The sequence below is a fragment of the Poecile atricapillus genome, chromosome 7, assembly GCF_030490865.1.
Source record: "Poecile atricapillus isolate bPoeAtr1 chromosome 7, bPoeAtr1.hap1, whole genome shotgun sequence".
NCBI classification, from domain to species: domain Eukaryota; kingdom Metazoa; phylum Chordata; class Aves; order Passeriformes; family Paridae; genus Poecile; species Poecile atricapillus.
Window position 1 is genome coordinate 8,922,326 of NC_081255.1, and position 22,418 is coordinate 8,944,743.

At 48.6% G+C, this 22,418-nt stretch overlaps 3 protein-coding genes and 1 long non-coding RNA gene across 7 annotated transcripts in view; 2 read left to right on the plus strand and 2 right to left on the minus strand.

The window, feature by feature from the left end:
* Positions 1-9,875, plus strand: part of FIRRM (FIGNL1 interacting regulator of recombination and mitosis) — a 27,746-nt gene extending 17,871 nt beyond the window's left edge. Inside the window, exon 25 of the mRNA XM_058842273.1 lies at positions 9,766-9,875. Coding sequence (XP_058698256.1) covers positions 9,766-9,772 — 7 coding nt within the window. The 3' untranslated portion in view covers positions 9,773-9,875. The remainder of the gene's footprint in view (positions 1-9,765) is intronic.
* The window catches only part of SCYL3 (SCY1 like pseudokinase 3), a 15,245-nt gene extending 1,087 nt beyond the window's left edge, over positions 1-14,158 (minus strand). The window contains exons 1-13 of the mRNA XM_058842275.1: positions 14,051-14,158; positions 10,780-11,054; positions 9,795-9,980; positions 9,027-9,140; positions 8,387-8,443; positions 7,627-7,729; positions 7,010-7,121; positions 6,597-6,674; positions 5,073-5,212; positions 4,603-4,790; positions 4,095-4,266; positions 2,101-2,244; positions 784-1,517 (exon numbers count right to left, since the gene is read on the minus strand). Coding sequence (XP_058698258.1) covers positions 784-1,517; positions 2,101-2,244; positions 4,095-4,266; positions 4,603-4,790; positions 5,073-5,212; positions 6,597-6,674; positions 7,010-7,121; positions 7,627-7,729; positions 8,387-8,443; positions 9,027-9,140; positions 9,795-9,980; positions 10,780-10,944 — 2,193 coding nt within the window. The 5' untranslated portion in view covers positions 10,945-11,054; positions 14,051-14,158. The remainder of the gene's footprint in view (positions 1-783; positions 1,518-2,100; positions 2,245-4,094; positions 4,267-4,602; positions 4,791-5,072; positions 5,213-6,596; positions 6,675-7,009; positions 7,122-7,626; positions 7,730-8,386; positions 8,444-9,026; positions 9,141-9,794; positions 9,981-10,779; positions 11,055-14,050) is intronic.
* A 206-nt stretch (positions 14,159-14,364) lies between these two features.
* On the plus strand, positions 14,365-14,988 carry LOC131581074 (uncharacterized). The gene is made up of 2 exons (XR_009278010.1): positions 14,365-14,533; positions 14,634-14,988. It is a non-coding gene; the product is annotated as an uncharacterized LOC131581074 (long non-coding RNA).
* A 3,870-nt stretch (positions 14,989-18,858) lies between these two features.
* KIFAP3 (kinesin associated protein 3) overlaps positions 18,859-22,418 on the minus strand; it is a 67,263-nt gene continuing 63,703 nt past the window's right edge. The window contains exons 20-21 of one of the 4 annotated variants that reach the window (XM_058842836.1): positions 20,152-20,256; positions 18,859-19,047 (exon numbers count right to left, since the gene is read on the minus strand). In XM_058842836.1, the coding sequence (XP_058698819.1) occupies positions 19,044-19,047; positions 20,152-20,256 (109 nt within the window). In that variant the 3' untranslated portion in view covers positions 18,859-19,043. The other 3 variants (XM_058842832.1, XM_058842834.1, XM_058842835.1) reach the window with 3 other exon arrangements.

Genomic DNA, 22,418 nt, shown 5'->3' on the forward strand with positions numbered 1-22,418 from the left:
GCACTGACTGCCCTCCAAACTGGGGTTGGGGTCCTGACAGTCACAGCACACTGTGCCACTTTGAAATGGCATAAACAACTTCAATTTACAGCCCAGGCTCCTCTCCCCTTGCTCCCTGCTATTCCTGGGGTAGCTCTCTTGAGGCTGAATGAGCAAAACAACTTCAATTCAACACCTATTCCCTAAGGGAGTTACATATTCAAGTGGGAATGTTGCCTCCCCTCCTAGGAAACAACACTGGTCTTTGGAGTCTCCCTGATTGGGCTACAGGGATTTATCTAGTTAAAGAAACCCCAATTTTGTGGCTCCCCTATGTCTCTGAAATAGAGAAACATTTCAGCTTTCATGAAAACAACACACCCAAAAGAGCTTTACTTTGTAATCCAGAGGTTCAGGTCTCCTGGACCTTAATTTACAATGCTATTATGTTTTGCTAGAAGAGTCAGGAAAAACACTTCAGTCCTGGGCATTCTCTGTGCCTGAAAGTCCCTTCTCTGTGCACAGGACCATGTCTGTTCAGCAGCCAGGATCCAGCCTTGTTTTACCTGCCTGACAAACCAAAACTCCACTTAACAAATCACAGGATTCCTGCATCCAGGATACAGCAGCACAGAGTAAAAGCTGGAGCTAAAACTCCTTAGTACAAATGGAGTCCATTCCCCGTTTCCTAACAGAGTTCTCTTTGCTGTATCAAGTGCCCACTGCAGTACCTGGTGCCTGCTAAGATGCTGTGTGCTTGGGAGCCTCTCAGGCCTGCAGTCACCTAAACCTCGAGCCTCTTACCTCAATCACATCAGCTGCTGCAAATTTGGATGAAAACAGCACAGTCTGGGAGGCACCTTCCCTGCTGGACACCCCACCCGAGCGAGTGGGAACAACTGCTTCTGTCCTTGCCTCAGGTAAAATCAAGAGGGCAGAAGAAGGTTTAATGTCTGGGATCATGTCAGCAAACCAGTCCAGCTCAGGGTCTTGCACAGGTTTCTTCTTCACTTTGATTGTGAATTCTTCTCCAAGGCCAGACTCTGATGAAGACTTTAACCTTTCCTGAAAGGTTTTTGGCAACACAGTTTCTCCCAGTTGTTCCTCATGGTCCCACTTTTCATTGCTCCAGCTGTTCCCATGGCAAGACTTTGTGGGTGGACTCAGTCTGAGGCTTTTGAATTCTTTGCTCAGTTGATGGGTACCTGGCAGAGGCCTTGGCCTTTCAGCTGCATCAGCCTGTGTCACAGTGGGGCAGTTCCCTGAGGACAGTTTAGGACTGGGGCTCCTGGGTTCAAAGTCATCCCAAGGCTTCTCATCTACATCATGATCAGCTAAATAAGGTCCCGTGCTGCCCCGCAGCTCCCGGGGCTGAATCTGAATGTTCACAGTTTTCTCAGTGTCTGTCTCCTCCGGTTCACTCCAGTCTGGCCACTCCTCTGCTGGCTTTTCCGAGGTAGTCAAAGAGCTCCTGCTGTTCTCCAGTGTATTAACACTTCCAGGAATTCCATTCAGGGGGGGCTGAGTGCCTTGTTCACCTGTGGAAGACAAAGGTGTTACACACCCATTTAAAGAGAGCAAATGCAGGCAGAGGTGGAGTTATGTCTAAAACTTCTTGACATTATAGGCACCATCTGGCATGGGAACAAGCCAGTAATTGATTGGAAATCAAGCTCCTCTTGGATTAGAAAGCAGGGACACCTTTCCTGCTTGCAAAGGAGGGAATTCACCTCAGAGCCCTGGGGCAATACAAGCTGACTGCTGATAAGCAACAGGTGACTGAGAAAAGGCCATGGAAGGAAACAGAATCAGCTTTGACTGTCAGAATGAGCTGGCCTGTAAATCCAGAGTATCTGCTGAGCTGTGGGAGGGATGAAAGCACAGCACAGCATCTGCCATAAGAAAACAAACTCAAGTCCAGGCACCCAGTCTGTGGATGTCAGCTTCCCAAAGAGCCATTCCCTAGGATGTTAAGGATCACACTACCCTTCCCTCACTGTTGCCTTCTGTGGTTCACTGAATCTTTCAGATCAGCTCATGGGGGGAAAGGCACATCTTTTCAAGCAACACTTCCTTGGTGAACACTTGATTTCTGAAAGGAAGCACTAGGGTACATTTTACCTGTCTTTGAAGCCAGGGGATTGTCTTGTTGCACGGGAAGCTTTTTGCCAGGTGCATTTGCAGAGCTGGGGAACGAGCTGGGACTGCTCTTCAGGGGCCGAGAGGTTTGGTTTCTCTGATTGCTCACACTGTGCCTGGGGGAACCTGCCAGGAGAAAGGGAAAGAAAGGACACAAGTCCACAAGGTGTGCTGTCAGTCAGAGCTGAACTGCCTGCAGCACTGGAATGTTCTTTTTGAACAACACAGAGGCCTGGCACAGCAATCCAACAGCTGCACCTCCTGATCAATACACAATAGTCCTCTGTTCCTGCTGCCTGCAGCTCTTGCCAGTACAAAGTTACGGCAGCTATACACGGTCAGCTTTTGCTGAGATGTTCTTTCAAGAAATACATAATGAATAAACTGACTAGGATCAGAATAGATGCTTCAAAAACGCTGTTTGCCACCTGGCTGGATGCAAAATCCCAACTGCATCACAAATCCCCTGGTACCTGCCTTACACAAAAGCACTGCACTCGCTCACAATTCCAAGCGTAAGCAAACTCATGACACTACACAAACCCCTTTCCATGCCTGGGCATGGGCACAGCAGCTTCCTGGAATGAGAGTCTTTATTCTGAAGGCTGACTGCCAGCTGCCCTCATATCCCAGCTGAGGTGGGTGGTGGGCAGTAAAGGCCGTGCTTTGGAGCTGCCCAAGGTGGGTGTATTTCCCTGGCCCGGTGATGACAGCTTGGCAAGCACCAGGCTGCAGTTCATTTTTGGGAGCTGCACTTATGATCAAGTGCTGGTGATGGTTTGCCAACACCAGCCTCAGCTGCGTGGGGACCCTGCTGCCGCCACTTCAAAATGGCACAGTTTGGGCCAGTGCTGTGCTTCCTTCCAGGGCTCATGTGTGTTCCCAGCCAGCTGGGTCTGCCTGGGCTAGAGATCACTAGGGCCCACAGGAAAGGACTGCAAGGAACACACAGAACCCACCCTCTCCCCCAGTGCTCTTCATGAAGGGCACATCCTTGGAGGGGCTTGAGCAAACAGCTTGTTAAGCCTCACGTGCTCAGCCTCTTGTGTTGCTTTTTGCAGATTGTCACTCATTGTTGAGGACAAAGGTGGGGTTTTTGTTGTTTATCAATAGTTAAATCAGATTTAATTTCAAGTATATTTTGAAAATCAGATCCAATTTTAAGTATATTCTGAAAAATAAACCTGGTTCCAGCCTGCAGTACAAAGTGGTTTATTTACTACAGTCTACTAAAATAAATAATGTAAAGAAACTAATGCAGTGAGCCATCCACAGATTTTAATGAAGGGTGGTAGCTGCCAGTACACACATAAACAGGAAGCAAGCACTTAAACTGATCTCTGTCATGTATTTCATTTGGGATCTCTGTGTCTAAAGTTGCATAGATGCTGACTTTTCCCTTGTTATAAACATTCTTAGTTTCAATATCCAGAGAAGCTTTCCCTTAGCACACTCTATTCCAAATTATCTAGCAGGTGCAGGGACTACTGTCTTCACTTGCATTAGCTGAAAAGCCTCCAGAGAGCTGATAAAATAGGGAAGTTCGTATTCCTTTTCCAATCTATGAATAGAAATTGGGGGAAGAACATGAGATTTACTGTTTTTAAAAACAAGAAAGACAGAGGGAATATTAAATAACTGCCTATATAAGTCCTTTAGAAAGGCAATATAGTTTTTCCACAGAAGACACACACACTCTCTATCTCCTTTACTTACAGGGATTCTTAAATGAAGAGGAGGTTTCACTTTTTCCCAATATATTTGGTATATTTAAAATACTTTTATATAACTCTTCTTCTGATATCAATTCTGTATCTGCAAATAGCACCTAACTTAAAATCCAAGTTTGGCTGCAAATCAGCTTTTTTTTCAATTAATCTGTCACCAGAAAGAGATTAATAATGCAAGAAATTCAGCCTACGCTGCTCGGACAGAACGGGCAATCATCCCAAGAACACCCTGACTGTATCTTTTACCTTCTGGGGAGAGGTCAGCAGTTTTCATGAAACTTGGTGCAGAGCTTTTGAAAATCTTCGTTCTTTCTCCACCTACAACCACTTCAGGCCCAAGCAGGGAGACAAGGACGGCCAAGCTGTGCAGGGTGATGGCCACGATGGAGTCACTGGTGTCCCGCAGGCCCAGCAACACCTGCACCAACAACACACTGATGTCAGCACAGCAGAACACTCTGCTCTTGCTCTGCTTTCCTCTCCAAGGGTTACTTTTGTAGCACATCTCCTTTCTAATCCCCTTCAGCTCTCAGTAGAGACTGGATGTTGTTTCATAGTATAAAATCAGCCTTCCACTTTGTGCCACCAATTAAATGGGGTGGCTGATCAGAGTAACGTGGTCTAGTGGAAGGTGATCCTGCCCGTGGCAGGGGTTAGATAAGATTAGATGGTCCTTGAAGTCCCTTCCAACCCAAACCATTCAGTGAAATCCCATATTCCAGGATATACCACCCATTGTTCTGCTGTCCTTAACCTGTGGCAATATGATGTTCTTCAGCTCCTCCCGAGAGAACAGCTCCGCGTAGGCGTGGATGTGAGACAGCAGCACCATCCGCACGTGCTCCTCGTGCACCTCAAACAGCTTCAGCAGCACGGGGATGACGTGGGCCTGGAACAGGGCTGGTGACAGCAGGCAGCTGGTCTGGCTCTCCCCACTTTGCTCTAGGGAACAGAGGTGAGGATGGGAAAAGGCTGCTTGACCCACGAGACAGCTCACCCAGAAGCTACTGAGTGCTGACACCAGGATCATTGCTAATTCTCCTCCCAGCATCAGCAGAGCAGAGCAAAGGAGGGAGCACAGATAACTGTCCTTTCCAGTTCTGTTACTCTATTTGTTCTGCTTAGGGAAACACCACTATTCCCTTGATTCAATGAAACAACTGCTCTGAATTCATTCCAAACTTGTCAGGAATAATTGTGATGAGGAAGTATCACAAAGGTCACCTTTCTTTGGGCCCAGCAGATGAGGAAGAAAACTCTTGACAGCTACAGGTTCTGCAAACACGAGCTGATTGAGTAGGAGAGGCACCAGCCGTGATGCTATCAGCTCCTCTGACAAGCCAGCCACCCTGTCCAGCAGGAATCTGCATTCCAGGAGACAGCAATTAGTATCAACGCAGCCTTCCATGCATTTATGCCTGTTTCCCTTAGTATCATTTTCCCCTTTTTGCGTCTGACTGATCCAGAGTCAGTGTCCCACTGCAGCCTCTCCCTCTGGCTGCACTCTGAGCTGCAGAGAGAAGCCTCTGCTCCTGCCTGAGGCAAAGACAGCACAAACCAGGAGCCAGAACCACATCCTGTAAAACCCCACACCCAGATCTTGGGCTGGCACAAGCACATCCAGCTGGCACAGGAAGCTGCTGGGACATCAAACTGCCTCAGAGCTGGCATCTCCTGTGAAGAGCTGCAGTTTGGACTGCAGAAGAGAGTTTTCCTCTCACTCCCCACCCTGGTCCATCACAAGGATTTTCCTGCAGCTTTGGAAAAGGCTGTTCTGCCTACCACACAAGGGAAGTTTCCCTTGCACAAAGGGAATCCCATTTTAAAATCATTTCCATCTAATAAGGCCAACACAGTAATGATTTGGTTTACTGGAGTTTAATTCTGTGCAACTGCTCTTGTCTGTCAGATTTTCGTTTTTAAAATATTAATTATCAATTACTGCTTTTTCTTTATGTTTGGAGGAGACCAAGAGAAGGGTGCAAATGCTGTGAAGGCCCCTCTTCCTGATAAAAGGGCAACACTCCCCTATCTTTAAGCAAAGTGTTCATCCCCTCCCTCAATAAACACTGCTGACACAGAAATAGTGAGAAGCACTCTCAATGCTCCTGCTAAGGATCCCCATTCTCCTCATACTTCCTCCACTTAAATAACTTAATGAAAAATAACTGATGTATAAAATAGGCAGGAAAACAGCTCTGTGAGAACACCAAGGCTCTTTTATATGGAAAAAGAAAAATTCAGCTCTCCCTTTTTCAGGCCTAGATAATGTCATGATTACACAGAAGATTCCCTGACAGAAAAAAAAATTCTTGGGGACCATACCAGTGGGTTCACTGCAAGACATTCCACTACTGCAGCTGAGACATCCATTACAGGCAACAGCTTTACTCTTGGCACCACAGGATTAATTCACCCAAGTCTTATTGCAAACTCTCTCATCAGCAAACTCAGTCTAGAGGCTGGGGAGCATCAGAATGATGCAGAGCCCAGCAGGGACTGCTCCTCCCAAACACCAACCAGTCACAAGGAATTAGGAAACAAGAGGTGAAGAGTTTCCTCTTTGACAGGACTCTTATTTTGGCTGCATGCTTTTGGAGAACCCAAAGTGATACAGAGTGAACAATGTTCCAAAGCCACCAAATCTGCCACCTCAGGGGCTTCCCAGGTCCCCCCACAATCCATTTGCAGTTGTGTGCTTTATCATTCTGAAGTAAGAAGCTTCCACATTACAGTTCCTTCACTTACTTGAAAAATTCAGTTTTCTCCTCCTCAGACTTCAGTGTTAAGGTCTTCAGAAAATTCACAACTTCCAGAAAATCATTCCTAAGCACAAAACCAAAAGATGTCAGGTGTAATCCTTATTGATGCTTAAACCACCCACAGGGGAGAGACTGCATTCCCACCATTCCTTTAGCAGAGGGAAGTCAAATGCTGGTGGATCAAGAGTGCCAGCAAGGAGGTGACACCTGAAGGCTGCTCAGCACCTCTTTGGGAGGGCTGGTAACACCCTCTTGATTTAAGGAGCCTCTTTGTCAAAGATCCCTGCAAGAGGCAGGGATGAAATCTGCACTCCCATCCCACCTTCACAGAACTGATGATTTGCAAGACAGAAATCAGCAGTATCAAGACCAGGAGAGGTCTGATATTCCTGTCCTTACCTGAAGAACTCGTGAGACAATAAGCTGGACAGTGGTGGGCGACACTTTGGGTCTGGATTCAGCAGTGTACAACGCAAGGTTTGCTGAAAGCTGGAGAGAATATCTGCTGAAACTGAAATTCAGAGCACCTACAGTTAGATTTCTCTCTCCACACTGAAAAAATTCAGGAGTCCTCCATGCTTCCCCCAGAAAGACTTATTTATAGTTCTAATTCACAGCAAAAGTGCAAAAGGAAGGGGAAAATAGTGTTTCAGTCTCCCCTCCTAACCTGCCTGGCTACTGGGCCTCCAAGTTCTCCCAAGAAACTTCCTGCTGCCTCTCTGCTGGAAGTGGCAGCCCCTGCTCAGACCCACATGCCACATCCATAACCCTTGGTAGGACGAGAGCAGGACTGGGAATGCTCATGTCACGTGGGATGGTGACCTCCAGCCACATCTGACCACATCCCCACAGGAAAAGGGGAACACAGGAGAAGCCAAAATCCGCAATCAGGGAACAACACTGGCCACTGAGCCCACAACGCTCCTGCCAGCTGCAGCAAAAGGTGAAATGTTCAACCATGCAAGGAATGAACCCCAGGGCCTGTCAGCAGCCAAACAAACCAGTGTCATTCTCACCCTGACCATTGAGAACTGTCAGGAGGTTCTCAACTGTTGTTCCAAATGCGTAGGCATCCCTCGCATGCCCGTAGCTGCTGGGCAGGATTTTGAAGTCTGCAGACTGAAAACAAAACAAACAAACAAAAAAACAACAAAAATACACCAGCAAAGCAGGAGCTTATGGAATATGTTATGTTTTCCATAAGTTTTTATTCCCACCCCCCACCATAAACACTCTCCAGTTCTTTTTATAGCACCAAAGCTCCACTGTGTACCCTACAAGTAGAATATTATGCTAAAAAAACCTCCACTGGGGAATTTATAACCCAAAGGAGCGACTCCATCATGATGGAAGAACTCCTTGATGAATGCAGGCAGTCAACAGCTTTCAGCATTTCTATGGAAACAGGCAGTAATTAGAGAGCAGAAGCGTGCTCCTTCAGCACAAGCAGCTCCAAGGATTCTCAAGGGCTAGGAAGTGACTAACAGGTAGGGAAAAAGCTGTGGTGAGTTACACAACCACGGGACCACAGTGATCTGGGCAATCTCAACAACTACTCTGTGATGTAGAAGAGTCACAAAGCATTTGAAAAGTAGTATTACCTGTGCCCAAACCAGGGATGGGACAGAGGAGGGACAAAAGGAAACCTCAGATATTCTCCAAGAGCCACTTCCATGCCTTTTAGGCATGAGGAAACATGGCATGAATGTGAAACTCTTTCCTGACCATCACGTTTTCCTTTGCTGCCAGCAGGAAGCTCCCTGAGCTGTCACTCACCATCTCCTCGCAGGGGATGCACGACTGCTCTCGCACCGACTTCACGTGACACAGGAACTGCAAGGACAACAAGGGGCCATGAGCTGCCTCCATGTCCCCTCAGTGCCAAGCTGCAGAGCAGGCTGTGCCCATGGGCTGGGGGGTGGCAGCAGCTGTGCCCCTGCCCCTTCTGCTGGCACCCAGGGCAGGCTGTGCCTGCTGCTGCAATGACTCTGCCCAGCAGGCAGCAGAAATCAAAACAGGAATTGCTCTTTCTGCTACCAAGCAGTGAAAATGCCACCAGCACAAGCTAAGGAGGCATTTAGATTACTTTCCTTAATGACTTGTTTCAGCCTGAATCTTCCTGCTCTTTATTTTTGTATCCAGAAGGGCAAAGATTTCTCACTCTCCAGCCAGCAGTGTCCCTTAGAAAAGGAGCTGCATTTTGGCTAATGGAGAATTAATTTATGTGGACATTATAGTTTAGAGTTATGGTGTACTTAGAGCGAAGATTGAGGACAGAGCTGGGAGGGAGCCAACACATTTAATAGCAAATCCAGCTAAGTGGAAGGACTTGGGCTGTCACATCCATAGATGGCCAAATTCCACAGGCCAGGAATCCTCCCCTGGGCATCCAGGGTGCACTTGGCTTGGCTCTTACCTCTGGGGTGGCTTCACTGAAGTTACAGACTGTTTCCATTCCTCCCAGCTTCCAGTGCCCATCCTCACTCACAAACACTGATGATAAACAGACGTTGTTATGCGTTAGGTTTCCCTAAAACAAAAACACCAAAAAAAAAAAAAGGGTGACTGACTTGGGGCATAGATGAAGATGTAAAAATCTTAATCAGCACACTAATTAGGTGCTGCAGGGGGCTGAGGGAAAGCTGCCAAAAAAGCACACAGTTCCTCTGGGATTTTGTAGGTGAGCAGCAGGTGCCAGGCAGGAGGGCCAGGGTTTTAGTGCAGACAAAGCCCTAATTGTCACAGCCCCTGCAGTGCAACTGTAAATCCAGGGAGTGAATCCAGCTGTGAACACAAAACCCCAGAGCTGCAGTCTGAGCTGGGATTTACCTGGGCAAACACACAGTGCCCAGCCAGGGCAGCAGAGACACAATCTCTGGCATGGGGCAACAGCTGTAAACAAACACCAAGGCCAAGCAATCCCATTTCTCTAAAGCAAGAGGTACTACAAGCAGATGCATTAACTGAGAACTGCCTCTTTCCTCATTTCCACAACATTTTCAATTACCCTTTCCTCCTCCAAAGCAGCCAATTTTAGCAGTTTCAGCCTACAAGAACTGTTTGGCACGTGTCTTTTTGGGAGGAATCAGCAATAAGTCATTCAGACAAGCCCAGGTACAACACTCCCCTGTCACATTTCCTCCATCTCCCACCAGAGCCTGATGATGCTGCCAGAGGTACCTACCCTGTCATGGAGGAAGATGAGTGCCAGCAACACATCGTAGATCCCTGCACAGATTTCTGCAGCAGAGAGTGTCTCCAGGACCATCTCCAAGGGCTTCACCCGCTCTGTGACCAGGTGGATCCCGTTTGCTTCCACCGTGCAGGAGAGGAAGCGCAGAAGGCAAGGGTGGCGCAAGGTTTTCAGGTGCTTCCAGAAACAAAGGTGTGTCAGACCTCCTGTGAGGCATCTCCTCCAGATGCACAGCTTAGTCCTGCCCCCTTAGCCATGTTTTCTCATGCAATTCAGACAGCCCATCCCTGCTCCTCACCAAGCACCCAGCAAACTTTCCCACTCAGACTGCAGAACTTTTTATAATACACTGAAACAGAATCATAGAATGGTCTGGGTTGGAAGGGCCTTAAAGACCATCTTGTTCCATCCCCCTCCCATGGGCAAGGAAACCTTCCACTATCCCAGGTTGCTCCAAGCCCTGTCCTTGACACTTCCAGGGATCCAGGGACAACCACAACTTCTCTGGCACCCTGTGCCAGAGCCTCTCCACCCTCACAGAGAACAATTTCTTCCCAATATCCAATCTAAACCTACTCTCTCTCACTTTGAAGCCATTTCCCCTTGTCCTGTCACTACATGTTCTTGTCTCTTCCTCTGTCTTGTAAGCTTCCTGCTGGCTCTGGATGGAGAAAATCTTACACAGAATAAAAGTCTTGCTCATAATAAATATGGTATTTTGGGTGGGATTCACCCACAAGAGACCCTGAGTTGCACCTGCAGGAGGAGGCAGCACCCTGCAAAGGCAGGACTGAACACTGCTGCCCTCACCACGCAGTGAACTGTGCAGCTGCCAACCCCCTTCTGCCCCATGGCCAAGCTGCCTTCCAGCTTTTCTCCTGCCCTCACTCCCAAGGGTTAGACCCCTGTTAAGTGATTCCCATCCTGCTGGGAAGGAGGGGCAGCTGTGGAGTGTGTCCCAGGCAGAGGGCAGTACCTTGGCAGCTTTGCTGACCCTCTCCTCGTTGTCCCGCTTGTACACGAAGACGGAGGCCAGTTTGCCATCCTGCAGCACGGCCGGGTAGATGGTGTGGCCGGTGGGCAGCGTGAATGGCGGCTCCTCCAGAGTGTAGCTCTTCAAAGCACTGTTCTCCGAGCCCATCCCTCGCAGAGATCCCCTCCTCACCACCAACAGGCTCTGGGTGAAGGAGGATTTCCTTTGGACTGATTTAGTTCCAGCGGGTGCTGTCCAGTTCACGTTCAGAGCATTTTCTGCAAAGCACGGAACAGCCATGAAGAGCCTCCTCCTGCCAGTATCCTCTCCTTGAGCTCAGGGACAAGAATAAAATCCCCAAAGTTTACTTTGTAAAGGAAACCCAGTGTCCACTGAAGGGTCTGGATCAACAGTGAGCAGCTCTCATTGGTGGGGATTGGACTGCACTGGCGCCTGTGTCAGCATCACCACCGGTTCTGACACAGTGCAGCACCCACAGCCGATCCCTGACCCGGCTGCCAACTGGGAGCCACCAAGAGCAGGATCCACCAACCTCCCCAGCCACACAGACACCCACTCCAAGGGTTGTTTAGCTGACATTAAACACAGTCAACACTTAGGAAGTGTGACTGCCACTCCACAAGGAGCCTCTGGCCTTCTTAAAAACATTGCTTCTCAATTCTCCAAGCCAGAGAAGAATTCAGTGAAGGAGGAAGGATTACAGGATGGATTTCAGGAGATTACCTATAACCAGGTACCTTCCTCCAGCAGCATGTTTTCTCCCTTGATTACCTTCTCTCCACGTGACAAATATTCCTTCTGCCTGCCAACCCTTCCTTCCTCCCACAGCCTGTCAGGAAGAGGCTGACACAGATTTTTGTGCTGTTTCCTCACACACAAAACAAGTAAAACAAACACACTGATTGCAGAGGCTCTTTTGGAAAACACTGACCCAGCACATGCTCTGTCATCAGGCTTGTGATCACAGGCCACGGGTGAGACCTGAACCTGTCTGCACACAGAAGTCAGCAAAGCTTCATCAGGAATCAGAGGGAGAGATCAAACCCTCAGCTTTCAGTAAAACTGGGGGGAAATTGCCCACCCCCAAGCTTTTTATTTTTTTTTTTTTTTAACTGGAGAATTGCTTTATTGTGGTTGTTTCCAGCCAAGACCTGAGGCTCCAGGAAGGCAAGGACACAGGAGCCTCCCAGCTGCCCTGCAGAGCTGTTCCACCAAAGCTGCTGCTCTGGCCCCTCACCTGGGTCTCCAGTTAGGTCTCCCACAAGCCCTGAAGTGCTCAGGGCCTTTGGAAACAGAGCTGGTCTGTTACAGTTTCCTGGCTCCTTTAACCCTCCAGAGGGTACAACAACCCCTGCAGCCTGAAATGGGGGGGAAGAGGGGCTTTTAACTGAGCTTCTGTGTCCTGATCCACCTAAAATCTAAACTGAATTAACTATTCAGCTTCCTTGCAGCTTCCTCATTCTCTCCCCTCTGGTGGCAGGCGTGGATCTGCACCTTTTCAGCATTGATTCCTTAAATAGGACCTTTAAGACATAAAGGGAAAGTTGTGGAAGTTTAAATTGCAGCTTCCCAGCACACATCTCTAAAAACTGGGGTTTTTTTTTTGTGAACTCCCTGGCAGAAAAGCACTCATGCTGCTCCCACACAGAATATTTTCCTCTCCAGCCAGAACTTGGGAGCTCTGCCCTGGCTGCAGTTCCTGGGCACAGCCAGCACACTTCTCTGCATTCTGCTCTTCCCAGCTCTGCCTCGTTTAGTTCTTCTACATCAATGATTTCTCACTCAGATTTCATTCAGGACACCTGAAAGTATCTGGGCTGACCTGATGCCTCAAGTTCCTCCAAACACACACGGACATATTTGGCTTTAGAGACACACACAGTTCAGGAACAGAATCACAGAATGGTCTGGATTGGAAGGGACTTTAAAAGCTCATCTCATTCCACTCTCCTGTCATGTGCAGGAACACCTTCCTCTATCCCAGGCTGCTCCAAGCCCCATCCAACCTGGCTCTGGACACTTCCAGGGATCCAGGGGCAGCCACAGCTTCCCTGGAGAACCTGTGCCAGGTCCTCACCACCCCCACAGAGAAGAATTGCTTCCACACACCTCACCTAATTTTCCCCAGGTTCAATTTGCAGCCATTCTCCCTTATCCTGTCCCATTTCCTGATGAAGAGTCCCTCTCCATCTTCCCCGTGACCCCTTCAGATACTGGAAAGCTGCGATGAGGTCTCCATGCAGCAGGACAGGCAGAACAACCCCAACTCTACCAGCCACAGGGGAGGTACCCCAGTCCCTTTATCAACTTCAGAGCCTCCTCTAGACTCACTCCAACAGCTCCATGTCCTCCCTATGCCGAATATTGTAACACCAGAGTCATCCTCATGCCTGTGATGTACCCGAGATCAGCTCCAAACACACCTCCCCTCTCCAGGGAAGCTCCTCTCAGGATCAAACACAGAGCAGACACCGAGCCTTTTTCCAGCCTTTTTTTTAAATGCCTACTGAAACTCCAGCTGGAAAAAGCGTCTGCAAAGGTCTGTGCCCAGGTGTGGCACTCCAGAGCCAAAATAAACCATTACTCACGCAACTATGAGTTAAGAGCATTAACCCTTTTGTATCTTGTTTTCAACAAACTGTAAATATGAACGTCAGATGTAACACACAGAACAGCCTGGGATAGAGGGGAACCCGGCAGGGAAAGCCAGAGGGATTGGTAGTTAAGGACAATGTGGATTTGCTACCAGAAAGAGGTGGAATTTCCATTTATTTACCTTGTGGAGTGACATACAGGGTATTCACCTGCCGCTCCCCAGCTCAGAGAGAGGCAATTCCCGGCTTTCCGGGCGCCCTGCCCGCCACCTCCCATCCCAGCAGAGCCTCCTGGAAGCGCTCCCAGCGCTGCCGGGGTTTCACTCCCAAAGGCAGAGATCTCCCAGCCTGACACCTTCAGATGCTCACCCTGCCCAGCCCCGCAGGCAGCCGGGCGATCAGCAGGAAGGAAGCCCGGTTCTATGGCACTGCCCCAAGGCCGGTGGGACCCTGGGTACCGGGCAGAGCACGGCTTTAACCCAGCGGCTGCCCGCGAACAGCAGAGCGGCCACGGCGGGACCTTTGCCCAGGAGCCCGGCTCGGGGGGCGGCAGCGGCACCGCGTCCCCAGCGGGGCTGGCAGGGCCCGGCCCGCCCGTCACACCCCGTGCCGGCCGCCGACAACACCCTCGCCCCCCGGGCCCGCCCGTCCCCGTTCACCTGTCCCCGCTGGGCCCCACCGGCCGCTCCGTCTGTCCGTGTGTCCGTCTGTCCGTGTGTCCGCCCGTCCTTCCGCCCGTCCGGCCCGGCAGCGCCGCCCGCCTCGCGCGCCCCCTGCCGGCCGGCGGCCGCAGCGCCCTCCCCGCGCGGGGGCGCGGCCCGCGGAGCGCCCGCCGCCATCTTGGGTGAGGGCGAGACTGCCCGGCCGCCATCTTGGGTGAGGGCGAGACTGCCCGGCCGCCATCTTGGGTGAGGGCGAGACTGCCCGGCCGCCATCTTGGGTGAGGGCGAGACTGCCCGGCCGCCATCTTGGGTGAGGGCGAGACTGCCCGGCCGCCATCTTGGGTGAGGGCGAGTCTCCCTGGGGACCGGGGAATCCTCATGGCTGGAGGAAACCTTTAAAACCACCCAGTGCAGTGGTGCAGCCGCTCAAGCGCATCACCCAGCGCCAGGTCCAGACCCTCCTAAACACCGCCGGGGATGGTGAGTCCAGCACCTCCCTGGGCAGCCTGTCCCAATGTCTGACCACCCTGACAGTGAATTTATTTATTTTTCCCTAATATCTGCATCTCCCCTGTCTCAGCTGGGCCGTTTCCTCTTGTCCTCCCAGCAGAAGAGACCGAGCCCAACTGGCTGCAGCCTCCTGTCAGGTGTTTGCAGATAGCCATGAGCTCCCTGAGCCTCCTCTTCTCCAGCCTCAACACCCCCAGCTCCCGCAGCCGCTCCTCACAGGATGTTTTGGAGACCCTTGCTGCCCTTCTTCGGACACGCTGCTGCCCCACAATGCCCTTTTTAAAAGCCATTTTTAAATATCCTTGCCCTCCCCATGCCCCGCTCAGGTCTGCCCGCAGGCTGGGCCGGAGGGTGCGAGCGAGGCAGGTGGTCTGGCGCTCCTGCATGAGGGGATCCATTTAATGCCATTAAAACTAATTGCTCTCCGTGCTGCAGCGTAAAGCGACTCCGGGGAGAGATTTCACATGAGTGTTTTGGACGGCGGAGCGAAGGTTGAAAGGAACGGCTCCAGAGCGGTGGGAGGTCTGGGCTTTTCACACGCTATTTTCATATCGCCCGTGTTATTCCAGTTTCCTGCAGCGCCAGGACGTGAGGATGTGGTTTGCTCAGTGCCTCTGAACAGCAGCACAGCCCAGGCCCGTGGCCTCGTCTAGACTCGGGTTTAATGGCCAGGGCAGAGTGTTTAACACAGGTGGTCTGAGCTGTGCAAGCGCCTTGGCTTTCTTCACTAACTCAGCCCCACGAGTTTAAACTGCGCTGAGTTTTGTGCTGCCAGATCCAGCACGAAGCGTGTAGAGTGTGTTCTTCAGCAATATGCTCTGCCCCCTCCATTTCTAGGGAAGCTTTCCAGTGCTTGGACAGCATGGATGATCCCAGACACACAGGTCTGCTGGACAGTGGCTCATCAGTGCCAGAGCCCCGTTCAGCACAGCTAAAGCTCTGCTCCCTGCACTGCAAAAGGGATTCCCTCAGATCCACACCCAAACTCCACTCAGCTGAGCCTCAGCAGCTGCTCAGGCGAGCAAGGAGAGGGGATTTCTCCTGTGACTGTGCACGGGGAGGGCTGTAAGGTGGCACATCAGGGTTAACACGAGGACACAGTGCTAGGAGGAGTCTGCTCCTCTGGCAGGATGTGCTGGGAGATGGATGATCTGGGGCTTTTTTAAAAAAGAAGAAATATGATGGGAGGAGCAGAGTGCAGGAAAGAGAAGTGGGTCATAGATAGTGTGACATACGTAGTACATCATGCATTACAGGGTGATATAATGCACACAGGAACAGAAACTAAAGTAAAGGTACACCACCTCTATCTGTCAAAGGCAGGAAAGATCCAGTCTTTGGCCCAAACGGGACAGACATCCAAAAAGACCCTGGCCCCAAAGTGCAAACTAAGGGGAACTGTGAACATTAGTCACCAGTTTATTCAAGGGGTTTTGTATGTCCTCTGTGTGTTTGTGGCAGGGCAAAGGCAGAAGGTCAGAAGACGTGAACAACTGGAGGTAAAGATAAAAACTTCTTAATAAGCAACAACTGATTTCTACTCACAGCCCTTGGCTCCAGCTTCAGGCTGTGGGGTGATTCATGTGGCTGTCAGGAAGAAAAAGCAAACTTTGGCTGTTCTGTGCCATTTCTGGTGTGTTTCCTTTGCTGGGCTGTCTCTGTGGAGCAGCATTCCTTCCCTTTACCTGCTTTTCCTGATGGATTCTGTTGTTGCACACAGGCTAAAGTGGCACTGAGGGGTGTGCCCTGCTCAGGGCCCTGCACAAAAACCCCAGCTGGGCTTCTGCCCCCAAACTTCACCCAAGCACAGCCAATGTGGGCTCCTCCAGAGAACAACCCAGGACCTGATCAGTGAGGTGTGAACCCCTCTCCTTGTCTTTCGAGGGAAGAGATGGAACCATCAGGATTACAGAGCTCCTAGCAAATTGCCTCATTAGGATTGGAACTGGTTCTTTAAGTCAGTTGGGCAAGAAAAGATCGGCACAGTGGAGGAACAGAAAGCTGTAGAGGGGGATGGAGCAAAAATCACTTCAAAGGTCTAAAGCTCCAGCACTGTAGCTTTTTGCTTCCAAAGATATTTCTCAATTTCTTACTAAACAGAAGTGGGTTTCTCTTTTTTTTTTAAGGGGGCAAGGACCCCAGCATATTTTTTCCAGCTCTGGAAAAGTCCATGTTTATATTCAAGTGGGCATCCAGACCAACAGGCTGCAAATACCACCTTGTGAGTATGAAATACACGCAGGGGAGTGCACTCCTCCTGTCTGTGCAGCTCCAACACTTCTCTTGGCACCTCAGAGCTCTTTCAGAGGAAAACCCCAAAATCTTAACCTGAAGGAAAAAATGAGAGGATCACAAGAGCTTCAAGGGTGATGTGAATTGTACCAGGAATACACCAGCTTTGTGTATTTCATGGTTTTTGAAGATGGTCACAGAAGGAATGGAGGTTGTCACCATTGTCAGCCTCTGGCTGTGGTGAGTGGCCAGCTGAGCTCACCAGTGCTGCACTACAGGAATTCCTTTAAAGAACCTGCCAGAGGGGCCCAGAATCTCTTGTATCTAAACAGAGCTTGTCCTGCTTATACCAGAGGAAGATACATCTTGTTCCTGTTTCATTTAATCCAGAGTGGATCAAATTAAACAGAATCACAGCAGTCTGATTTCAGAATGAAATGCACATGTTAAACTCTTAGCAGACAGCTCCACAACCCCCTGGATATTTCAAAGACCTTGAATCGGGTCCTTCATGAGCTCTCAGGGAGGAGAATTCTTGTTTACTTTTGCTTTCCCACACCCTGTTGCCCTGGAAAGCTCCTAAACACTGGTGATAGTACAAATAATAATTTAACACAAGATCTTAGGCAGCTGCATGGAGCAGATTGCTCCTAGAAATGAGCCTGTCCATCTGCACAAAGCCTCTCTAATAGCTACCAGACGTAGGAGCTTCTCAGCCATTGCTTATTTCATTGTGCTATTAACTTTACAGCCTAATTATATCTAAAACACTTGCCTAACCAAACTCATTAATTAATTAGCAGCAGGCTGGGAAAGAGGATACTCCTAGGATGGTTCAGGACTGCTGCTGGAGGGAAAGAAAAGAGCTCTACAAAGCCAGGGGGAGAAACCAGGAAAAAGAGGACAAAAGTTGCAGAAGTTGCTAAAAGAAATCAGATCTCTCCTCGCCCTGTTTTGTGCAGGATACAGTACCCAGGGACTGAATCCATAAAATACAGATAATTAAACAGCTCAGACTCTCCCACCTTCCTCTGACACCCTCAGGAAATGTGATATAGATTGAAAAGTCTATGTGCTCCCATCTTTTTTTCCCCTTTCTGGCTCAGGAACTGTAATTAAAGGGAAAATCAGCCTCTCTCCTGCCTTGGAAGTGCAGTGGCACAGCTGGTTTTCATCTTGGCGAGCAGGCTCTGTCCTCAGGCTACTAAGTGCTGAGTAATTTTTACCAAGCTCTGTTTGCAGATAAATGATGTTCTTCTCTTAGCTGCTGCCAGGCAAAGCTACAAATACTTGATCTTTTATTCTCTTCCCATAAACTCCTAACACTGAATACTAAAAATGCAGCCAGAGATTTTTCCACTGCCATTTATTCTCAGCATGGTCACAACTGTATTACAATTACAGACACCCGCCCTTCACTGGAGCTCCACTGCAGCTCCTCGTTAACCTGAAGCTTCCAATTAAAGGCTCCTTCAGTTTCATTGATAGTTTGCATATACTCCAAGGACCCACTTCGTTTTGTTTTTCCCCCAAAACACATTCCATGAGAAGGGCAACTGCTTTAAATAACTTCACACTAATTTCTGGAAAAGCCTGACGAGCGAGTGCCAGTCTTAGAAGAAAAGCCTGACTGTGCAGTTTGGGGAATTTCTCTCACAGCTCTAACTATAAAAATATCTGAATGCTTTTTACTAAATGTGGCACAACCTCTGGGCAAATCCAGTGTGGGCTCAGAACAAAGGAAAGAATTTAGAAAGGTACAACACTGGAAACCTGTTAGTGTAGTTCAAGTTTTCTGCCATGTTTCTTAGTGAGATCTTACCTGTTCTAAGAAACTGTGTAAGAATTAGTTAAAAATGGTAGAGAAAATAATTTTTAAAAATCTGCTTAATCTTGGCAACACTTTCTTCCACTTACCTTCAGTGAGTGAAGCCCTGAGCAAGAAACCAGCACAGGGAGAAGGCTGAAAACTGGTATGAAATACCATGGCTAATTTTAGACTCGTTTCCAGTCATGCAGCTTGAAACACAGGGAGTAACGGTGCTTATAAAAGTACTTGCACACTTTGTAAAGACAACACAGGGTTTCAAAACAATTTTTATTTCAAAGGTATTTCTGAAGTATAAGACTAAGAGTTTGTCAGATTCCCCAAACAATCCCATGCCTTTGAAGATCACCTTCCCAGCACAGGCCCCAGTCTTAAGGAATTACTGGTGACTGGTTTTGTAGGATCAGCTCCTGATGCAAGTCAACTTTGTGTTTAAGCCATATAGGAGGGAGGAAGGAAGAGAAGAATAAATCTGTGAATCAACAGGCATTAACAAAAGAAAAAAGATGAGGTAGAGGTAACTTTTCTTTTAAAAAGTGAAAATTTGAACTGCTGCCTTGATAGCTGTGGCAGAGAGGGCATTATCATCCCTTTCTTCTGTCTGTTACAGTGGGCATGCACAGCTGAAGAACAGCTTTAGCCCCAATTCTGTTTGCAGGTTGTTTGAAAACATGACATAAAACAATCACCACATGGCGAGTCCAGCGTGAAGGGGTCCTGGCCTGACCCTGCTGCTCACTGATCCCTAAGATCCAGTTTAAACCCCAAAACGAGCAGGACTGGATGGATTTGTGCTTCCAGATAGGGAAGCTGGGGTAATGGCTCTGGATTCTGAACCAAAGTGCATTGTTTCTTGCTCTTGCTGGCCTCAGGATGGATGTGGCTGTCTTCTCTCAACCCACAGAACTCTGTTTAAACATTAAACTTTAGGGCAAAGGCATTCTGTTGTGTAGTTTCTAATTTTAAGTGTTTTCAAGCATTTAAAATAGACTGTAAATGTCTGAAGCTCCAGAGGAGTGAATCTGTGCCATCTTTCCATTATTAAAGTGTTCAGACCCAGGACAGGACTTTGGTCCAAACTATGTGTCAGGGCAGTGCCAGGAGATGCTGGGGCTTAGTGCTGTTCTGTGACTGAAGTGGGAGAGGGAAACAGTCCATGTTAAACACACTGCACATGGAGCACTCTTCTTAAGTGCCTTGTAAAACACACAAAACATTGGTTAGAAACACATTCACCACTGCTGACCACACAGGTTTTTATATTTAATAGAAATTAAATTAGTAGCTTAATATACATAATGTGACACTTTCCAGTCCAGTAATTTCCAATTCTTGCTTTCGAGTCACAGTTACTGTACAAAAAATAACAACAACAAAGAGCAACCAAAGAGTAACCACTGTCACTAACACACCGGACCCAGAAAGGCTAAATTTCTGTGGAGCTACACATGCCAAAGGATACAGAGTGTGGAGCCATGGTGGTACAGTCATGCACTAGCAGGGCAGAGGAGCTGCTGCCCGGGCTCACCGTGCTCCGTAGCTGTAGTAGAAGGGCTCGTCCGGCCGGTAGCCGTACGCGGTCACCGGGCGCCCGGGAACCGCTGCGCTCTGACCAAATCCATCCACTCCAATGCTGCAAAAAAACACAAGGAGAGAGAAACTGCAGGGGCTTGTATGGTATGTAAGGAATAACAGCGCTGGTGGCTCCAACTCTTCCTGCTGATGGCTTTTTGGGCTTACCTAAAAACAGAAGTCAGACATAATTAAGGGAATAAAAAGTGGTTATATTGATTGAAGGGCCTCCAGGTACATTTAGGGCAGACAAAGCCCCCCAGGGACTGACTACACCCAAAAATGGACAACACATCACAAATTCTCACACTTTTATAAGTTTGGTCCATTTGCATATTGGGGGTTAATCTTCCAATTACACTTTCAGGTAATGAAATAATTTATCCCAAGTTTGTTCTCCCCAACTCACTTTTATTTACATTTCTCAGGGCCTGAGGCAATGAGGTGTCCTTGATTCCCAGGACTGGAGAGGAATTGCAGTGTCTGACCAAAATGGGAAGCCAGTAGCCAGCACTGTATGTGGAGTTTAGAGTTAGACACTAAAGAATCACAGGATTACAAATATATGAAAAACATACAAGCTAAAATCCTGAGGCATCACTGCCACAGAGATGGTTCTGTGAGGAAACTGCTGGCCGTGTTCCCCTCCTGGACATCACTTCCCTGGTGGTGAAAGAAATGCTGCAGAGACATTGGTGCAGCTCCAGTCAGGGAAAGACTTTTGGGTCCAAGAGGAATTCCAGGAGAGACAATGTCTTCTCTTCCTTCCTTTCACATATTTACTGGCCAAGCACTTTACTTCCATGACTCAGTGTGTCCCTCTGCACATTACAGTTACCATGTCCTTCAGGCTTCTGGAAAAACCCTTTGTAACCCTGCCCTACACAGCACATCTGAAGAGTCTCATTCTCTGCCTTCAGTCCATTCCTGAGGTGCATGTAAAACACCAGCTAAAAGTGAGAATATCTGGTAAAAGATGGGATAAAAGAAAGGCAGCCAAATGGCAGAAAGAATTAATCACATACTGAAAAGCTATGTACTAATGAGACAGAATAATTATTTTTTCATGTAGAACAGCATCTTTTGCACCTAAAAAGTCCCACAACAATGAGTTAGATACTAAAACACAAGAACTGCGTAGGGAAAAGTGGCACATATTTCATGCTCAACAATAACTCATGCAGGAGGCAGAGGAAAAATGAGCATTGCCTAAGACACTGGATTACTGCCTACTCATAGCTATGTCACTTCTTAGCTTCCACTTCAGTAGGGGGACAAATGGAAAAGGATCCTGATTTATTGTCTGACTAAAGATGCATTGAAAGGAGCTGAACTTCCCCTCTGAAGACTGTCAAATCACAAAGAAGCAAAGTGCTTTTGGAGTGGGGAAAAGCTGAACCTCATTAGTGCCAATTATCCATATGGAACATGGGTTGTGTAACAGTCAAGGCTGGGAAAGAATGACCCCTGCAGAAGATGTACAATGGGTGGGCCCCAGGCCCTGGCTCTGCAAGAAGCTGGCACTGCTGAATTGGCTGGGCTGAAAGGGCTCAGCTGCATGGGGGGGACCATGTCCATCACTGTCCTCACAAAGGCTCTTTCCTTGGATTGTATCTCAGTGAGGTCCTAGAAAAGGATCCTTAGTGCCTGGTTTCTCAGAAAACATGCTCACTCATGGGATATCCTGATAGTCAGGTGAAGGTGGGAGGTCTGAGGCTCAGATTGGTCCTCTGAGATGTGAGGGACACAACTGATACCCAAGCTGCAGAGAAAAAAAAAAATCATTGATTTACTTGGATGTATCTTGAGAAATGCTGTGTCCTGAAAGTGCTTTGCATTTCCACATCTGCCTGTATCTGAATTGGCAACAGCCAATCCCATCTCCTACGTCTTGCACAGAGCCATCAGCCCAGCCTTGCAGGCTGAGCAGTCCTTCAGCACAGCAGAGACAAGTGGCCCTGGTGTATCCTGCAGTGGTGCAAAGCTCTGTGAATTAATTCCTCTGGCCACCCATTCCTTCCTGTATCCACTCCAAAGTCCTCTTACCCTTTTTCAAGCCCATTAGGAAATGAGCTGGTGACCTCTGAGGCACCTTCCCCAGATGCCTCCTTTGTACCTGGCAAACAACAGCTTTCTCATTATCAGGCCCAAGCTTTGAAAGACTCCTGAAAGAAGGGATTAAGAGAAATCCTTTTGTGTTTATCTCTCATCTGCAGAAACCCC